This window comes from Lissotriton vulgaris, chromosome 7, assembly GCF_964263255.1.
Source record: "Lissotriton vulgaris chromosome 7, aLisVul1.2, whole genome shotgun sequence".
Lineage (NCBI taxonomy): Eukaryota > Metazoa > Chordata > Amphibia > Caudata > Salamandridae > Lissotriton > Lissotriton vulgaris.
The window spans coordinates 1,559,281,481-1,559,300,469 of NC_141695.1; the positions used below are offsets into that span (position 1 = coordinate 1,559,281,481).

The 18,989-nt window shown below is 42.9% G+C and overlaps 1 protein-coding gene across 3 annotated transcripts in view; it reads left to right on the forward strand.

Moving 5' to 3' along the window:
* The window catches only part of NFATC2 (nuclear factor of activated T cells 2), a 348,132-nt gene that overhangs the window by 317,172 nt on the left and 11,971 nt on the right, over positions 1 to 18,989 (forward strand). Inside the window, exon 10 of one of the 3 annotated variants that reach the window (XM_086932453.1) lies at positions 1,489 to 1,574. The exons of the other annotated variants lie outside the window; for them this stretch is intronic. Within the exon in view, the coding sequence (XP_086788579.1) occupies positions 1,489 to 1,532 (44 nt within the window). The 3' untranslated portion in view covers positions 1,533 to 1,574. The remainder of the gene's footprint in view (positions 1 to 1,488; positions 1,575 to 18,989) is intronic. 3 annotated transcript variants of the gene reach the window in all.

Sequence of the window (18,989 nt, forward strand, 5' to 3'; positions counted from 1 at the left end):
CTTCCACCACCACAAAGCTAGAACCAGAGCTCAAGTGCAAAGTTGCATAGCGGATACCGTGATGCAAATAATTCCATATCAGCTTGCTTAATCTCTATACTGGCCAGCATAGGACAATAGAGTCTGATCTCAGGCTCTCTGGTGTGGTGCCGGTGTTACACATAAATGGGTGTCGATCAGCAGTGTAAAAAGGTCACTTCCAGGCAGATGTAGAAAAGTATCTTTCTTTATTACCATAGATGTTTACAGTGTATACCCCCTCCAGGAGCTGGTACCTTCACACTCGTGTCAACAACAATCATAACTACAGAACACTAAACAACCACTTACATTAAATTCCATGGTGTCATACATTAGTGCATCATAATTAATTCACATAACACATGCAGGTTTACCACAGTGGCTTGCCTCCACACACTGGTATCCATTGTCCTAATGTCAAATGCTGATTTTCATCACATAGGTCATCTTGTGCACGGCTCGGGCCATCATCCTGTTTTTACTGGCATCCAGGATTGGACTGCCTTATAGAGATCCAACAGACCAGTGGTCGGGCTGGTTTTGTGGCAGTTTGTGGGCCTCTTGTATGGTCTGGTGGGCTGCTTTTTACTGTGGAGTTCCATCATATTATCACAATCTGTGCTAGCGGATTGGTGTCACTACAACGCATGCTTTTACATCGCATGCCTTTACAACGCGGTTTTTACCACGCAGTCTATTACAACGCATAATGCTTTTAGGCGCTGGATAGTGAATTATTTAATTTACTATTCCAACTCCAGTCCCCGTGGATAGCAGGGAAGGTGTTGGATAGTAAATTAAATATATTCCCTATCCTAGAGCGCCCCCCAGTGCAATGCGTTGTAATGGTATGCGTTGTAATGGTTGCGATGTAATGGTAGTGCGTTGTAAAAAATGCGTTGTAAGTGATGTTCCCCGTGCTAGCAGCTAACACGTTCATGCTGTCTCCCATATCTTGCAAAGCACTTTTACAAATGAGAGCCACTTCTGTAGCTATCTGATTCGTTAATGGGGGTAAGTTTTATTTTGTTGCCCAGGTTATTTCCTGTCTCAGTCCAACCCTGCTTGCATCATGATATTTTGGTTGAATATGTTAGTCAGTTTTTAATGGAAAGAAAAAAGGTAAACCACTATTCTTGTCAGCACAATGTATTGTAAGTAGTTACAAATTCATGGAATTTCTTCTCTGACAAAACATAGGTGAACATGTGCCTCAGACTTGCTTCTCATTTCATATCATTAAATCTTAACTATTAAGCTATTATCATTATTAACAGTCAATAAAATACAAGGCTGAACATGCATGCCAAAGGCCAAAGGTTGAAGTCGTACTTAGTTAACAATTAGGTAGAAATGCCGATGCATATATAATGCAAGAAATCTTACATTGATAGTAACATTTGGCCATAGAAAATGCGGTCAAAAGTTACATTTTTTCTTTAAAAAATTTTTGCAAATCTTTTTCAGAGCTGATAGACACACATCTTAGCTGGATACAAAACATAATATGAAAAAGACTGACTGTGATCATGTGCCAGCAATGACAGTAAAAGGTAAATCCCATTTTCTGACTTTTCTCCAGCGCTGTGTTTTAGCTATTTTTTTTAACTATATCTCTTTATTTGGCTGAAGTCATTTAAATGTTTGTCCCATTTCATTTCTAGTTTGCTTCACCTGCAATTATAGACTTGTATCCAACATTTGGAATGCCCACCTTGTACAAGGAGATATTAAAATGAATTGTGTGAAATCATAGACATTGCTAATGCTCTGATGTACCACACTCAATCCCACACCCCCAATGAAGGCAGCGCTTCACTTTAAATCCCGAACTCAAATATCTTTTTACCTAAAAGTCAGCTAATAAATTTAATTCCCAAGAATGGATCAGCACTCTACAATATTTGTCCCATAACCTCTAACACGTGATCCATCAATCTCAGATATAACTACAACTCCAATCCAAAAATAAATGGCCTAGAATGCTGTACAGAGACTGTTGACAGTAAAAACATTGGTATTCAAACTTCCCTTCTAGGATAAAATGTCACAGACTTTCTTCAGATGGCTGCATAACTGACACACCCTTCTACCCGAACCTCTAGTGTATCCATGTAAAAGATTCTAAATAATTAAACAACGACATTATAAAAACAATTACCAGTTGATGTACTTTCAGCCCTGCCCCCCAAAATAGCCCTAGAACAGATTATAATTCTCATGGAGGAAACAACGTTGTAGTTCCTCATCAGATCCTCTTTGGGGTAAAAAAAACATGGCCACTAGATAAAATAAATCTTTAAACAGTCTCACCTCACACCTGTGGTTTCGTTTCTGCAGCAAGCAGGAGCCTGAAGACAAATTCTTGGTGCCGTTGGCTCACTCCTAGTTTTCCTCCCGAAGTTCTATCATAATATCCAATCATTGAATTCGATGAGCACATACAGAGATGCCACAATATCAACTATCAACACATCATTACAGTAATTAGTTGTGGATTTAGAATAGTAATTCTATGCTTCCCTTTTGATGCTTACCTTGACAAAATGGTTGTAGGCAATAATTTGGAGGGGATATATGTATGGAGAACTATTATTGACCCCAATATTTAGACACACAACTGCTTCTCCTTTAGAATTGGACGGATGATTATTGGGGCTACTGGGTTTTTTAAACTTAAATTCTGTTGATCAATTACTCAATCTGAGTACCTCTTGTATGCTCCTCACTGTGTCATTCCTCCTTGAACAAGGCATAATAATCACAAATTATTGTGGGACAGTGAGGGATTTTAGCTAATATATGCATTATTGATAACCTTTCATTGGCAACAATATTTTTGCAGAATCCTGCAAAGATAAGCTGGGGAAGCATTCGTTCAAAATTTGCTAAATTTGTAGTCAATGTTACTTAATCTCCTACCAGATCACTCTGAGCTACAGGTGCTTACTCCATTACAAAACCTGGATTAATAATACAAAGATATCCAGGCTGTTCCCCATTTCTCTTCTCAAGCATTTGAGCTATTAATGATTTAGTACAACTCTAAAAGCCATTTTCTCTATGGCCTTAGCCTCCCTCATGCTCATGCCAGGAGTGTAACACAACAAGATTGAGACCAGGACCTAGGGATAAAAAGGTCTGAATAGTGTAAATTATAAAAGTCCTCAATCGTTAATCAATACGTTACTAGGATAGTAAAGTTCGATAAATGTTAATGCAGCCTAGTTTATTGTTGTGTTTAGTTTGCTCATGGATAGCCCCAAGATGCTGCCTTGCTTGACAATGGCCTGGAGGGCGGCGGGGATAAAAACATAAATGTTTTTTTTAGAACAACCACTTTCATGATTTTTTAATTCTTTTGAAAATGTGGAATGGAATGAAAATTGCGCTCTCCTATATTAAGTATGACCACTTGTCACGAAACCCCATGCGACGTCGCCAGTGATATAACATATGTGCACAGCAAAACAGCCACAAATGTACATCATCGTAGTGTAATGTAAAGTATTCATATTCTTTGTGTGTATGTGTAGCCCAGTAGGTCAACTTGCCACTTTCGCCTGCCATCTTTTTGCAGAGGGCGGTACAGAACTCAGTAGGGTAGGATCCTACTCGGTTAAATCATAGGCGGTGTGTTGCTGGGCAAAACACAGTAAATATTGATCATGAGAGGCCCGGTTTTGGCATTTATTAAAACTACATGCCATGCCCCATCTTATGAGTGGATGCTGCCTAGAGACACAGCATTGAGTGACATCCCACTCACAGGACCTCCCCAGGACTACCAAAAAAAAAGAAAACAAAGGGTTTTTGCATTGGTAGAACTGCCCTTTGTGTCTCCAAGGGGGGTAGAGGGGTGAGCTGAGCTATTTTTTTTAAAGCTTTATTTATCCAGCCAACAATCGCAGACCCATAACAACAATTCATGATTCGAATGTGAAAAAAGTAGTGTACAAATAAAATCTTCAGCCTGTCAACATGTATAGTGCAAAGTTATAGTTATTGTCAGCTATCTGTGCCCATTTCTTCCCCTTATGCTTTTATTGTAGTGTCTATAAAATATTCAATTCTAGTCTGCCCCCTATATTTGTATACATTTCTGGATAGCTCCTCCTCTAAGGGGAATATCGTTTTGCCCTTTCTTTTGTGTTTCTCATTTTGACTACCCATTGAGCAAATGTCGTGAATCCGATGATTTCCAATTTTGTAAAATTAAAGATCGAGGAATTAGGGAAGCATCAAAACAAATAGTTTTTGTCGCGCCATTAAAGTTTGATTCAGGATCCCGAATACGATAACTGTAGGATTGGGATCTATGTTCCGTTTAAGTTGCCTGCTAATCGACTGAGAGACCCTAGTCCAATAGTCAGTTAGTTTAGGGCAAGAGAAGCACATATGGAGCCAGTCTCCTCCTTGATGATTACATCTAGAGCACCCTGGTGATATTTCCAGCTCTTCTCAGCTCTGACATATGGTAGAAGTGGCTTCTGCTCAGAAACAACTTTGTGCAACTTATGGCCAGAGCAGAATTCATTGCAATCCTTGCATGTGGTCACTGAGTTGTATACATGTGTAGTATACAGCTTTCTATGCATGCCCTTTCATTTATGTACCTGCATGTTATCGATTGACAAACATGTGGTTTATTGACTCAGTGCATTTTTGTGTAAGGTATGAATTAAAATAAGTACATTTTAACACCTGGTAAGACAAAGACATAGGTCTAGAACAGCCTAATGTGATGTGGGTTGAGAATTCAGTATGTGGGGGTCATGGTTTTGAGGAACAGAAACCGCAGTGTGCTTGGAATTTCTCTTGTAGTGAACTTGCCACAGAGTTAACAAACACATTCAGAATTAGAAAGAATGGTGTGCAGTGGAGGGTTGACTTTCTTTACTTTGAGGGTGGTAGGAAGTACAACGCCAGAGAAAGAAAGAAGCTGAGTAAGGTTTGTCATTCTGTTTACAGATGCAAGTTTCTACCTTCATGAGCCCACTTTTGACTAGATGGCACAGAGCCCATTCTTATTGGTTTGGTCATGCTGCAACTTTGTGTTGTGTACTTGAATACTGTAAACCTACAAAACACCCCCCACCGAAAATGTGCCTGTTATTGAATATAGTGTCTTTGCACGACTGGCTTTTAAGATTCCACCATCTCTTCGAAAATACCATAATTTCCCTTGTAAGAAGTATTCCTACTTATGGGATATACTTGAATGTCTTTCATTGATATAGCACATCATGCATGTTATACTCTGTAGAATGAGAACCATCTCCCCAGGCAAAAACTGCAGTGACCATAAGAAGTTCCTAATATCTGCTTCAAGATAGGAACGTTTTTTTATTCAGGAAAGGCTGACACCAACATGGCTTAGAACACTCCAAAATACTAACACAATCTATAGAGAAATTATCCATGTTTACTGCATGTTTTCAATGCACATTGTAAATTATACATGGGCAAAGTGTTCACCACACTGGTAGTTTGTAGTGCTGTGGGCTTAAATCAAAGGAGCCTAACTTAATTTTACAAAACACGTGTGCCGATGTAAACAGTGTATCTTTGGTTATGCAGACATTCTCAATGTCAACAAACTGCTAGATTGGTTACGATTTTCTTATCCATTTATTGAAACTTATTTATATGCGCTTTTCTTCATTGGGAGCTTTTTTTGTTTGAAGAAGAAAAGGCTAACAGTGTCTGTCTGTACTATACTTTTGAAATCTGAATGTACAAGAAAAACTGGTATCTGCTGTTTTTTTAAAATGCAACTTATACCTGTTTGCCAACATGGGCGTGCTTACTCTGTGAGAGGAGAATCAGGTAGTGTAATCTAAAATTAGAAATAGTCCCCTGGGCTGTTCATTTATTCTTGGGAATCTGTAGAGTGCATTGCCCGAGGACAAGCCTGTTTCAGACATGACAATGCAGTCTGCAGAAAGTAAACAAGCTGGTTGCCCGCAGTTTTATTATTAAATTACAAGTCCTTAATTACACCGTAGAATGGATGGTTTTCTCAGGCCTCTTTTCTTTTTCAGAGGAAAAGTAAATATGGTAAAGACTCTATGATAATAAGTGGTTCAACAATGTAAGATCATGTACAAGCGTACTTCAGCTCCAGCAAAGGTGTTTGGCAAAACACAATCAGTAAAGATTGCCCAAAGACCTTCGGCGAACTATCATTCCACTTAGGGCCGATTCCGATTCGGGTCGGAAGGGCTTCGAACCATGTTTGGAGCCCTTCCGACCGAATCGGTACATGTCGGATGGATTCCTTTCCGACGAGGCATTCCGATGGGCTCGGTCGGAAAGGAATCCAACTCAGATTTCCGGATGGCCTACGACGGGCTCGGAGAGCCCGACTGCCATCCGGAAATCCTCAAGTACTCCCCAGGTCACCTCTTTACGACTGAGGGAGTACGATGGCAGTTTTACACTGCCTTTTCGTGCCGGTGTGTTCGGCAAAAAAAAGGCGGTCGGAAACTGTCTCTGGCGGCCCCCAGCAGGGCCCCCATGGGAGTGAGGCTGCCGAATGGCCCCTCCGTTGATCTCTGCACCCGGTGGCAGGCACCTTGGGGTGCCGGCCACAGGGTGCAGGGATGAACTGCACCCCTGCATTTCACAATGCAAGCATGCTTTCTGGTCTCAATTAAGCATGAGCGGATTTTGCGGATTGGCAATCCGCGAATTTTGCGGATTTGCGGATTCGCAATCCGCAAAATCCGCGAATTCCCGCGAATTTGCGGATTTTTTTTTTTTTGTGTTCGCCCGTGTTTCTGCCAGTTCGCGAGGGTTTTTACAATTTCGCAATTTGCGAACTTACCTGTCGGGTCGCAAGTTTTGCGAACTTGTTGTTTCTACGTGTCCAGCCTGTTTGGGACACTCTTCTTCATCACTGCCACTCTCTGTCACCACTGCCACTCTCTGACTACTCATGCCACCCTCTGGCCCACCCATGCCACCCTCTGTTTCATCACTACACCCTCTGGTTGTCCAGTGTACATTATTTACGGCAAAGCAAAGCACACCTTCCCTGCCTCAAGTGACCTGAATTAATTTGGGGCTGATTAATGTGTCACAGAATATTTTTTTAGCTGGCACCTGCTTCCTTAGTGCGCCCTGATTAGTGATCTTTTGCACTTGCTAAGTGCTTTCATTGTTGCAAAATTAGTTACAACACCTGCCCTGCCCCAACTGACAATAATGAATTAGGGGCTGATTAATGGATTTTAACTTCCAGCCTGGCTCCTGCTTGTCTCCCTTAGCTGTAATTCAGGACCTTTGTGGCATATGTGTAACTATTCTGAGGTTCAGAGCAGGGTCACATAATAGTTTCAACTGGCAACTGAACTCTGGAGGGGCCCCTCAGGAAGCACTACAGGAAATGGCTACTAATGATGTGCCTGAACTTTTGAACCTGGTAAGTAGTTACTTTCAGTTTTGCCAAGATCGTATTTCTGCAATTTTGCACTTATTCGCGGGGCGCGAACTCACGCGAACAGTGCGAGCAAAATCCGCTGCTCGCGGATTTGCGGATTTTGCGGGAAATTCGCAAATCTCGCGGATTGCGGATTTCCCCGAAAATCCGCAAAATCCGCGAGCGGAACGGATTTTCCGCCCACGCCTAGTCTCAATGCATGCTTGCATTGTGAACCATACGAATGCGACCAAACAGGGTTCGGTCGTATCGTACTAGCAGGGCCACAACCGACCACAGCAGGTCGATCAGTTACGACTACTGACCGACATCGGAATAGACCTCTTAGTGTGAAAATTGACTTGCACTGACATTGTTGATAGTCCTGCCATTGCAGGTAAACACAATTAAAGGCCAATAATGCAAACAAACCAATTAACCCCTTCCATGCTGGGCTGTTTCCGCCGCTGTGCGGTAAACAAAAGAACAGGGGCGGGCCATGACGAACCCCAGCCGTCATCAGCACACGAGCGCCGCAGAGCGTGACGGCTGGGGTTCGTCACCAGCATGGAAGGGGTTAAAAACCCTCAGGATATTAATGTTTTATGCCAGCAGTTTGTCACATTTTATAATGCTTGCAGAACTGGGCAATTGTTTCATGACACGAGGTTTGTGATGTTATGTTTTACTCAAATACACCTCAAGCACACGCTTTCCTGCAAAAAAATATGTTTTACAGGACTCTTCTTAAATAAACATTCAGTCTGCTCTTATTCTGCGCAGCATACACTATTTGTGCAGATTTTCCACGCTTAAATTAACTTTTGATGACGTTTCTGAACTTTTTAGAATAACAACATTTATTTTGCACATGTCTCTCGTATACAATTGTCTTAACGTCTCTCCTAGACAATTGTCAATGAGAGACTTTATGAACGAAGTAACATAAGTGAAAAACGAAGTGTGCATGAATGGTCAAAAACACAATCTGACATGGCAGCCAGGGAAACTGGTATTTAGACCAAGATCTTTGAAAGTCCTTTGTTGCTGGCTATGTTTCTGCGGTGCTCCAATAAAATCAAGTTGGATGTAATTTAAACATGTGCTATGTGCCACAACGATAAGCATTGAAGAAGGCTGTGTGCCAAAATGCATTTGCTTACAATACATTTAACAGTTGTCCTGTGAGTGTTACTCATTTGTGTATATATATATATATATATATATATATATATATATATATATATATATATATATATATATATACCCCTCAACCATCGTGTCAAGTCCATTCAAGAACAAAACACACCGCAGCTCATATGCAATTTCAAGAGCAGACTTTAATTGTGCAACAACATTGAATGTTGTTGAACAATTAAAGCATGCTTAAAATTGCATATGAGCCGTGGTGTGTTCTGTTCTCAAATGGATTTGAGACGATTTTGGGATTTATAGGGGTTTGCTACCCCGCCCGCGTAACACCGTAACAAAGAGGCTCTGTATAGCGCGACCTTCGACCTGTGGATATATAAATAAACTCCAACCTCGCGCAGCACAAGAACACAGTGGGCACTCCAGACGGGGGTAAGAAATACTTCTTTATTTAATTTAGCAGCGTGTCAGCTCCCAGGCGCATTTCGGCTGGTTCCAGCCTTTATCAAAGATACACTGGCCATCCGGCTATTTCTTTTTTAAAAGGTACATGGTGTCATAGACATAGAAGACATCAACGTTGCTGAAATCTTTCTTCCTTTTTTTAATATAGTTTTTCATTTAGTTCTCTTTTTTATATATATTCTCCTTTTTATATATATATATAAATATATATATATATATTTATATTTATATATATATATATATATATATATATATATATATATATATATATATATATATATATATATATATATATATATATATATATATATATAGATATATATATATATGCTGCAAGAGCTCGTCTCGGTCTCCACGAAACCAACAGCCACACAAGCAAAGACGAGGTAGACCCGAATAAGTGCTTCTTTTTTTATTTAATTTTTAAAGTGCAACCGCATCAGCCACGACGCGTTTCGGCAGATCCCTGCCTTGATCACATATATATATATACATATATTTCACTCCTTATGAATGTAATACAAAACATAAGTATAACACACTTCTGTATACCTTACTTTCCAGTGTAAAGGATATAGACCTGGGGTCTATATCCTGTATAGACCCCAGGAGGGGGTCTATACAATGAATTAAACAAATAGTCTCTTGGGCCAGTGCCCTATTGAATCACAGCTAGTTATTATCTTAAAATGACAAAGTAAGATGTACATACAAGATGAAATGGACGCAGTTTTTTACAGCTTTAGGAAGATAAAACACATGTATATATCTCAATTCTATAAATATCCTGAGAATAAAACCACTACCACCAATTAATTCATATATCTCCAAAGATCATCATGTCTGAAATATATTGAAATCCATATAAAAAATAGGGGGAGGGTTATTTCTAGAATACCAACACTTACAAATATATAATTACATAATGTTAATAAATTCATTCATCAAACTGTTCATTTCATCGGTATATGCATAAATCCTGTTAAGAGAGGTGTCAGCAGCAAATGAATTACATGTGGGGGCAAGTGTAGTTCCTAACCCATCTACTTTGTGACCCAGGCAGGGACTACTCTACGCCAGCATGTATTGGGGGCATCAATGGAATCTCCTCAACTGGACTGCAAACTCTTCGTCCCTGTTTAAGCCTGCCGGTCATTTAGGACTTAAGTCCAGGAAATACCTGGACTCGAAGAGTGTAAGATTGTTCACCCTATCCCCGCCTCTTATATTCGGGGCATCTCTGTCTACTGCAAAGTAATTCAATAGTCCAGGATCACTCTCATGGTGGTCGTGAAAGTGCCTGGCCTTTGAGTAGGTAAAGTCATGGTTTCTTATAGCCCTTTGATGCTTCAAAATAAGTTTGTTCAGGGAAAATATATTATTGCCCACATATATAAGGGGGCAGGGGCATGATAGTACATATACACAATAATCTGTGTTGCAATTATAGAAACCATTAACTCTTCTTTTTTGGTCATCAGAGGTCTGAAACGTCAATACATTTTTAGTGAACTTGCACGCTTTACATTGATTACATTTGAAAAAAAACCCTCGTGACAGAGAGCCAAGTATCCAATTTACGTTTCCTGACAAAGTAGCTGAGTGTTAGACTGTCTCCCAGCGTCCTCCCTTTCCTATAGCTTACTGGAAGAACTGGTGTCAGATCTCTCCCTATCATTGTGTAATTTTTCACCAGTTTGCAGTGCTTTCTCATTATCTGGGAGATCTTGGGAGACATAGAGTTAAAGGACGTGATGAATCTAGTTACAGAATTACCTTTTCCCCTCCTAGTGTTAGGAGAAAGTAACTTGTTCCTAGTTATGTTGCTAGATTTAGATATCGCAATATTCAAAGTTCTTGAATCATAGCCCCTCTTTTGGAACCTATTATTTCTGACTGTAGAACCTTTTCAGTCTCAAGGTTTCACTGTGTGGAATACTTTCTTTCAAATTCTTGGGGTGCTGACTTTTAAAGTGTAAAGTGCTATTTCCTGCTGTTAGTTTGCGATGGACAGTGGTGTTAATACTCCCATCCTCTACTTGTAATATAAAATATCCAAAAAAGAGATCTCAGTAGAGCTCATGTGTGATGTAAAGTGGAGATTGAAGGTATTGTCTTTGAAAATCCTTACATATTCCTCCGCTTTGGATCTGGGCCCATTCCATAACAAAAATAAGTTGTCAATGTAACGGGTCCAGATCAGGGTATTCTGGACATATTTGGAATTCACATCAGCCCAGGCTACCTGCTTCTTCTACCTGGGGGCGAAGCAGCTCCCCATTGCACTTCCTATCTTCTGTCTATACAGAGTCCCATCATGTATAAAGATGTTTTCTTTCAGACAGATGCTAATCATTTTAAGTAGCACCTGATTGTGTTCCAAGAAGCAGGCCTGCTTCTTCTTAAGAAAATATTCACAGGCTTGTAGCCCAAAATCATGTCCAATGGATGTATATATGGCAGTTACAGCTAGTTTAATCATAATGTATGAGTCTGACCAGACAAGGTTATTGATCTTGGTCAGGAAATCACCACTATCCTTGCAATATGACGGTAATGTTTTCACAAATGAAAATAAAAACGAGTTTAAATAGATAGCAGTATTCTCCAAGAAGCTACCGTTGAAGGAAACTATAGGCCTCCCTGGGAGATTCTGTAAGGCCTTATGTACCTTGAGTAAAAGATAAAACAATGGGATTCTTTGTCCTGCCCCACAATCATTTAATCAAACCATCTTTTAAGTTGTACTTGATATGAGTCTACACTCGTTAACTACTCATTTATGGTTATCACTTCATAACAGTTCACATCCCCCAATTCTCTCATAGCTTCCTGGTGTATGAGTCCCAACCACATTACTTCCCTTGTCACTGTTTTTAATAACAATAGAGGTGTCATCTTTTAAAGATTGTAATACTTTCCTGCATTCTACAGTTAAATTGTTTAAAACGACCAGGGAGCTGCGTTGCAGAGAGGTGTTCAGAGGCCACACATCTTTTTACAACACTCTGCAACGCAGCTCCGTGGCGCTTACTGGAGTTACCTGGTGGGCTAGTTGGCCCCTTTGGGGACCTCAGGATTGAAGAGGAATTAATTCCCCAACTTAAAACGCGCCACAGTGCGTGTTTGCACACATATCACCTCAGGCCCGCCCCCTACCTTTACCACTGTGCAAACGCGCCCTGTGGCATGTTTTAAGTTGGGGGATTAAGTCATCTTGAATCCTGGAGTCCCCGGGGGGCCAATTAGCCCACCAAGTACTCCAGTAAGCACCACGGAGCTGCATTGCAGAGAGGTGTAAAAAGGGGCGTGGCCTCGGAACACCTCTCTGCATCGCAGCCCCCTGGCGCACACTGGAGGTTCCTGGTGGGCTAGTTGGCCCCCAGGGACCCCCAGTATTCAAGGGGAATTTGTTCCCCATCTGCAAACGAGCCAGGGGGCACGTTTGCAGAGTGGTGCAAGTAGGGGGCGTGGCCTCCGGCGCGATCCCGGTAAAAAAAATATATATATTTTAAGAAGGGGGGCTGTATATCCCCCCTTCTTTTTCTAATTTATTGGCCCTGTGAACCCAATCCCCTAGGGCCTGCCCCCAATTTTTTTTTTTAACTGTACAAATCAGGAAGGGGCATGCATGGCCCTCCTTCCGAGGCCATAACTTGCCCCGGGGACCCCATTCCCTGGGGCATGGCCCTTTTTTAAAAATTAATATTATTTTGGAGGGGGCTTTCTTGCCCACCTCCTGTGGCCTCTTATGGCCCCGGGAGCCCCATCCCCCTGAGCCTGCTTTCATTTTTTTTTATCATTATCTTTTTGTACGGGGGCCTGCCCCCATTTTATTTTAACTGTACAAATCAGGAAGGGGACCGTGTGGCCCCCCTTTGTGGCCATAATTTGCCCCAGGGACCCTTTTAAAAAAATTAAAATTATTTTGGAAGGGGGCTGCCTTGCCCCCCTCCCGGGCCACTAATAGCCCCGGGGACCCCATTCCCCGGGGCTGGCCCTTTCCAATGGGGGCCGTGGGGGGGGTCCCCAATTCCCACACGGTCCCAGACGGCTCACCGCGTCCTACGGGAGATAACATTGGTTTTCCACATGGGGAGTAGCTGACATGCTGCTCCCCCTGTGGAAAAGTAATCTGCTTTGCTATTTGGAAGAGAGAGCAGGCTCCTGCCCTGTCATGGCAAACGGCAGTGTGCCGGGGTGGGCACCCCAGGATACTGGAGGAGCCGGCCCTGGGGGGTGTCGGTCCCCAGGGCCTCAACAAGGCTCCAGGAGGGGGGCCGCGCAGCCCACCTCCCACATTTTACAAAGCCCCAGGGGGTGGTGGTCCCCGGGGCTGGGGGGATCTGTCCCGGCCCTCCAATTTGAAAAGTTAGTGCCCCGGGGAGGTGGCGGTCCTCGGGCTTGTGGGGGGGCTTGAGCCCCCCAAACAGGGTAAATAAAAAATAAAGGCCCGAGGGGTGGCGGTCCCCTGGGCCACGGGGGGCCGTGAGCCCCCCGCCATTCATTTTTTAAAGGCCCGGGGGTGACTGTACCCGGGGCTGGGGGGGGCCTGAGAGCCCCCCAACTAATTTCCAGAAGCCCCGGGGGTGTCAGTCCCCGGGGCTGGGGGGGCCTGAGAGCCCCCATCGGATTTTAGGAAGCCCCGGGGGTGGCAGTCCCCGGGGCTGGGGGGGGGGGCTGAGAGCCCCCCACACCAAATTTTTAGAAACCTCGGGGTGGGGGTCCCCGGGGCTGGGGGGGCCTGAGAGCCCCTTCCCCCAATTTAAAGATGCCCCGGGGGTGGTGGTCCCTGGGGCTGCGGGGGGCCGTGAGCCCCCACCTATATTATCATAAAGCCCCAGAAGGTGGCGGTTCCCCAGGCAGTGTGGGGGGGATTGGGCCCCCCACACTTTTTCTCATCAAGTCCCCTGGATTTGGCCCCCCTGGGGGCTAATTATCCTTGAAGCGAGCATCATTTTTTTTTATCCGCAGGATCCACGCATCCTGCGTGGATTTTGCCAATTTAAAAAAAAAATTGGGGCCCTGGGGTCTATGTGGTACGCCCTGAACAAGCAAAGGCAGTCAGGGTGTTTCTACCTTGCCCTCTTTTTGCATTTTGTGCATTTTTTATTTATGTTTCTTGCGTTGACAGCCAATTAGAATACAGCTCGTGCATGGCAGGGTGCACAGATACTCTGAGGCCATAGATATATATGTATTTTTAATTGTAATTTTCTCAGGAATTATGAACGGATTTACACCATTTAAGCAAAAGGCATGAGTCTGAACTGAGGACTACATCTTTGCCAAATTTTGTGTAATTCCGTTCAGCAGTTCGGGCTGTAGCCGCAATGAGCGATTCCTATGGAAAATTGCATGGGAAAAACACGTTTTCGGACCCCCTTTTTTCTCAGCCCACCCTTCACGAATTATCCCGAGACTTACAGGAGAGGAGAGGACCGGAGCACCCCACCAGTTTTGAAAATTCTGCGAAGATTTGTCAATATATATATATATCCATCATTGCAGGTTAACCCAAAGCGAAGACGCCACAGGAAGAATGTATTTGCTCACGCATTTAATGGCATCTTGCAAGCAGGCAATGAAACAGCATAGCCACATCAATAAAAGTCTTAACACCAGGCGCGTTTCAGGAATTACGATGTCCCTTCTTCAGTGGTGCGTGGTTAGTGTGAGGCAGAAAACACAGTTACTCACACACAGCTCAATTATAACATCCTGCCTCAGTGGGCGTGACCGTACACACGGCCTTCTGGATATTGTAGTGTGTTGAGGTTTTCCCCAGTGGCGCGCTCTTCATGTCTTCTCTAATAAAACCAAGTATTTCTCCAAGTGGGTAGATGCGTATTCTGGCAATTGCCGGCCCCGCTTTCTAGATGTCATCGTGGAGCGATCGGACCCCACCCTGCAAGGCGTCCGGTCGTCTTCCTTCTGTTTCTTGCCTGCACCAGTGTGGTGCCGGCTCAGGACCCGCTGCCAGCGGTGGGTCATATATATATATATATATATATATATATATATATATATATATATATATATATATATATATCTCCAGCAGCTTACGATATACCCGATGCCCGTGGGAGGGGGAGTGTCAAGCCCAAAAAATCTCACTGGCAATCATTTCCAAGAAAAACATCCATCACATGGAAGGAACGCCACTCACTCAGACTTGCGTGGATTTCATACCTTTACTTCCAAACACAATGTGTTTCAGCCACAACACTGACCTTAATCATATATATATATATATATATGTATATTTACAAACACATGCACACACTTCAACTTTGATATTAATGCAGGCTAGAATTAGCAGAAAATAGGCAGTGACATTTTAAGTTGTTCTGAAAAAGGGGCTTAAAATCTGTTTGGGCCAGGGCCCCAACAATTCTTAAGATGGCACTAATACAGACAACCATTGTGTGTGACTGCAACACATTAAAGCTGAACAGATGTTGCACCGAATTTGCAGCAACATTTCCACTTTTTGTACAATGGCATATTTAATTTCATGTCATTACTTTGACAGGTTTTCTGAGAAATGTGCATTTACAATGAAGGACAACTTACTGTATCACGCAATACTTCCAATCTGAGGTCTTGACTTGCACAAGTGCCAGTGTGCTGGCTGGTAAACATTCCGCCGCACATGTAGATACAGATCAAGATTCACCCAGAGTTGCACATGAAAATCTGCAGCACTGTGTTGCACAAACCAGTAAAACAATGCACTGCCATATTTACTTAGTATCGTACACCAATGATTTCATGAACTATTCCAGAGCTAATAAGCCATGTGTGTGTATTGCTAAACCTGCATTGCACAAAGGCACATAGGGGAGAAACACCTTTTGCATGAGAATTGTACTCGCGGCACACCCACAAAAACTAATCTCTACATAAAGTCGCCCAAGTGTAAATTGTGCAATATGTGTTCTTTTGCAGAAATTACACATACTTCACATTGGAAAATCGTTCAATGTTCTCTTTCTCCATAGTTTTTGCCTTATTTTAATTTGGCACTAGCATTCCACAAAAGTCATTCCACACTACTTTGCAAGATGTTAGTTAATCTGGCTTTAAATGCAATTTACATGTCTGATTAGGCCACCTTTGCATAAATTAGTGGAGGTTTGGCAATATGGGATGAGGTTGCATTAGGAGTCATTTTTCAGTGCGAACGTTGATTGGCTCTGCCCGTTTGCGTCACTTTTCATTTGCAAACTCCTAAGCTAATAATTAGTTATTCTGGGTCCCAATGTCATGAATCAGTTACACATGTAAAGTCCAAATACTTCTTTCTCAGTGCACTTTTAGCACGTTTGCACAATGAACAATGTTGTAGCTAAGTGCAATGACCCAACAGGTTTCGCCTCCCTCCCCCTTGCCAGTAAGGAAATTACCCTTTAAGGTCAGCGCCCCCAGCTTTTACCTGTCTGCTATTATTAGAAACATGTCTATTACACAAAGGCCATGAAAGTTTCCATTTATATACACAACTCATTTCGTAAGCAGAGAAAACAGGAAATCACATGAACCACACACTGATTAGCGTTACCATCATATCATCTATGTGTCCTCCCACTTATGGAGGGGTTTACTAAATACAAATCTTAAAAATGGTTAACTATCTCCTCTTGCATTAAAAAGATAAAATTATAGCCAGCTTTGAACTGGAAAGTGGATTTTTTCCATGACAAGGACATTTAATGTAACGTTTGCTTTTGTATTTTGCTCACTTGTAATGTTCTCATGTATCAGTTATGTTCCTATTGTGAAGCGCCCTGACACCTTCGGGTAAAGTCTGCGCTATATAAAAACGCATAAATAAAAATGATATCTTGAGTATCATCTCTAACCTAGAAAATGAGTTGGCGTGTCTCTTGAGAAATGAACTGGAAGTTTAAACAACTGTTGTAAACAGCTGATCAGTACATACACTCCTTTTGCACACAGAAGCACATACACTTGTAAACAGACTCATGCAGTAGTGCAGAAAATCACACTCATACAGATTAATTCACACTGACAGTACACATTTGTGCATATGCACGCACACAGTGGAGGAGTGTGGCTCAATGGTTAGAGCGGCAGACCCTGATGCCGAGTTCTGGCCTGGGACCAGGGTTCAATTCCTTCCTCGGCGGGTCTTGGGCTCAATTTTCTCAGACCTGACAATTCTCGCCTCGGTGCCTATTCAAATCATGGGCCCCACGCTGCAACTCTGGGCAACAGCTTGCTTAACCTCCACACCGGCCCCAACAGCGATAGGATGCCTGGCTTCACCCTGGGGGTGCCCAGGAGTGGACACTTCACAGGGAAAGCCAGGAAGGGTTCCACAGCGGTATGAGTAATAGCGCCAGGAAACCGCTTGGTGACAGTGCGCTCTACAAATACCTTGACATTTATATTTTACATTTACACGCTTGCTCGCATCATACTGCCCATCGTCGTTTGCTTTCAAGTGCAAAACTTTGTTGCTACTCAAGTGCACAGAATTATATTATATAAAAATTATTAGATTTATGTGCAAATAGATGCTAAAATATATCACTAATTAGTGCTGCAAAGCCATTCCACTGGCAGAAAACACACTATTCCTATGGCCAGGTATCACAGAGGCCTCCAGGACAATTTCCCCCCTCATTTCCCCCCTCAAATTACAGTTACCGTCTGACATAATTACTGGTAAAACACAACCACTGGTGCACACACCAAACTTCCTTTTGGGTTAGGGGTTATAAACCACTGGTTGTATTTATTTTGCACACTGAGATTAAAACATATTTTACAATATTAATGCACAATAACCCATCACATTTACAGTTTTATTTACAAGGATTATTATGCTAACCTTAACAGAGACCCTAATACATTTCCCAACCATATCTAAAAACATTGTTCCTGGGCATCCGCAAGATTTTCTTCGAGAGAGTTCATGCATGGTCCCAGTGTCTCTTGGTGTGAACCTCAGTTGCCCAGCCAAACATCGGACCTTATGGGAGGAACTCACCCACCTACATCACCTCCCCTACCAGTATATGCCTGTGGAGGAGCTCTGTCTGCCCACTGGAATACCTTCCTCAGGCACCCCCTACACCCTTCATCCTCCCCCTCAATGGTCAGTGCCAGCCTTGCGCCCATTGTGCCTGTGCTGGTGATTGACCGGTAAGGACCGACGCCCAGCGACCACTCCCAACCTCGCGCCCCTGTAACCTCACTTAAACTTGCTGCCAGGACCCCTGGGATGATCCCATGACAGCACTGTTAATTCTGTCTAAAAGAAAAAGAATTGCCAATACGGACCCAAAATTTTCCCACCAATCATGACCTCACCTGCCACAGGCCAGCATATTTCGCCTATTATTTAGCCCCCCTCCCTTCACCACTGTAGGCGATGACTCAACCAACTAAGTGAATTCTCCAGAAATGTTTCATTGCGATCCTTTGACAAGTGAACCACGTCTTGTAAGAAAAAGAGCTCACTCTTCAAGCAACTGTGAGGTATGGATGACAGCCTGGCCAACATGAACAACTTGCCATTTTTATTATTTACTCACTTTACCGACTCATTGAGGGCCTTAACAGACTTAACACCCCTTCGACACAACCTGGGAATGATGCTGGACCATGCAAGCACAGCATGTGGGTATTTTCTTGCCATACAACGGAACTCGGACAACACCAGTTTAAACAAGTCCCTTTTGCCGACCTCTACCAGCTCATTGCCGCCAAGATGAACCACAATTACCCCAGGAGGTGTATACCTCAGAGGCATTAGAGTGTCCAATGTACTCCTCAAATGGAGCCCTCTTTGTCCACAAAAAGTGAGCCAGTATCCTGCCTGCCTGCCTAGCCCTGTCAGCAAAGCCACCTGCCAAATAAAAAGCCTTTGCATGCTGAACGTAAGAATGGCTCAGCA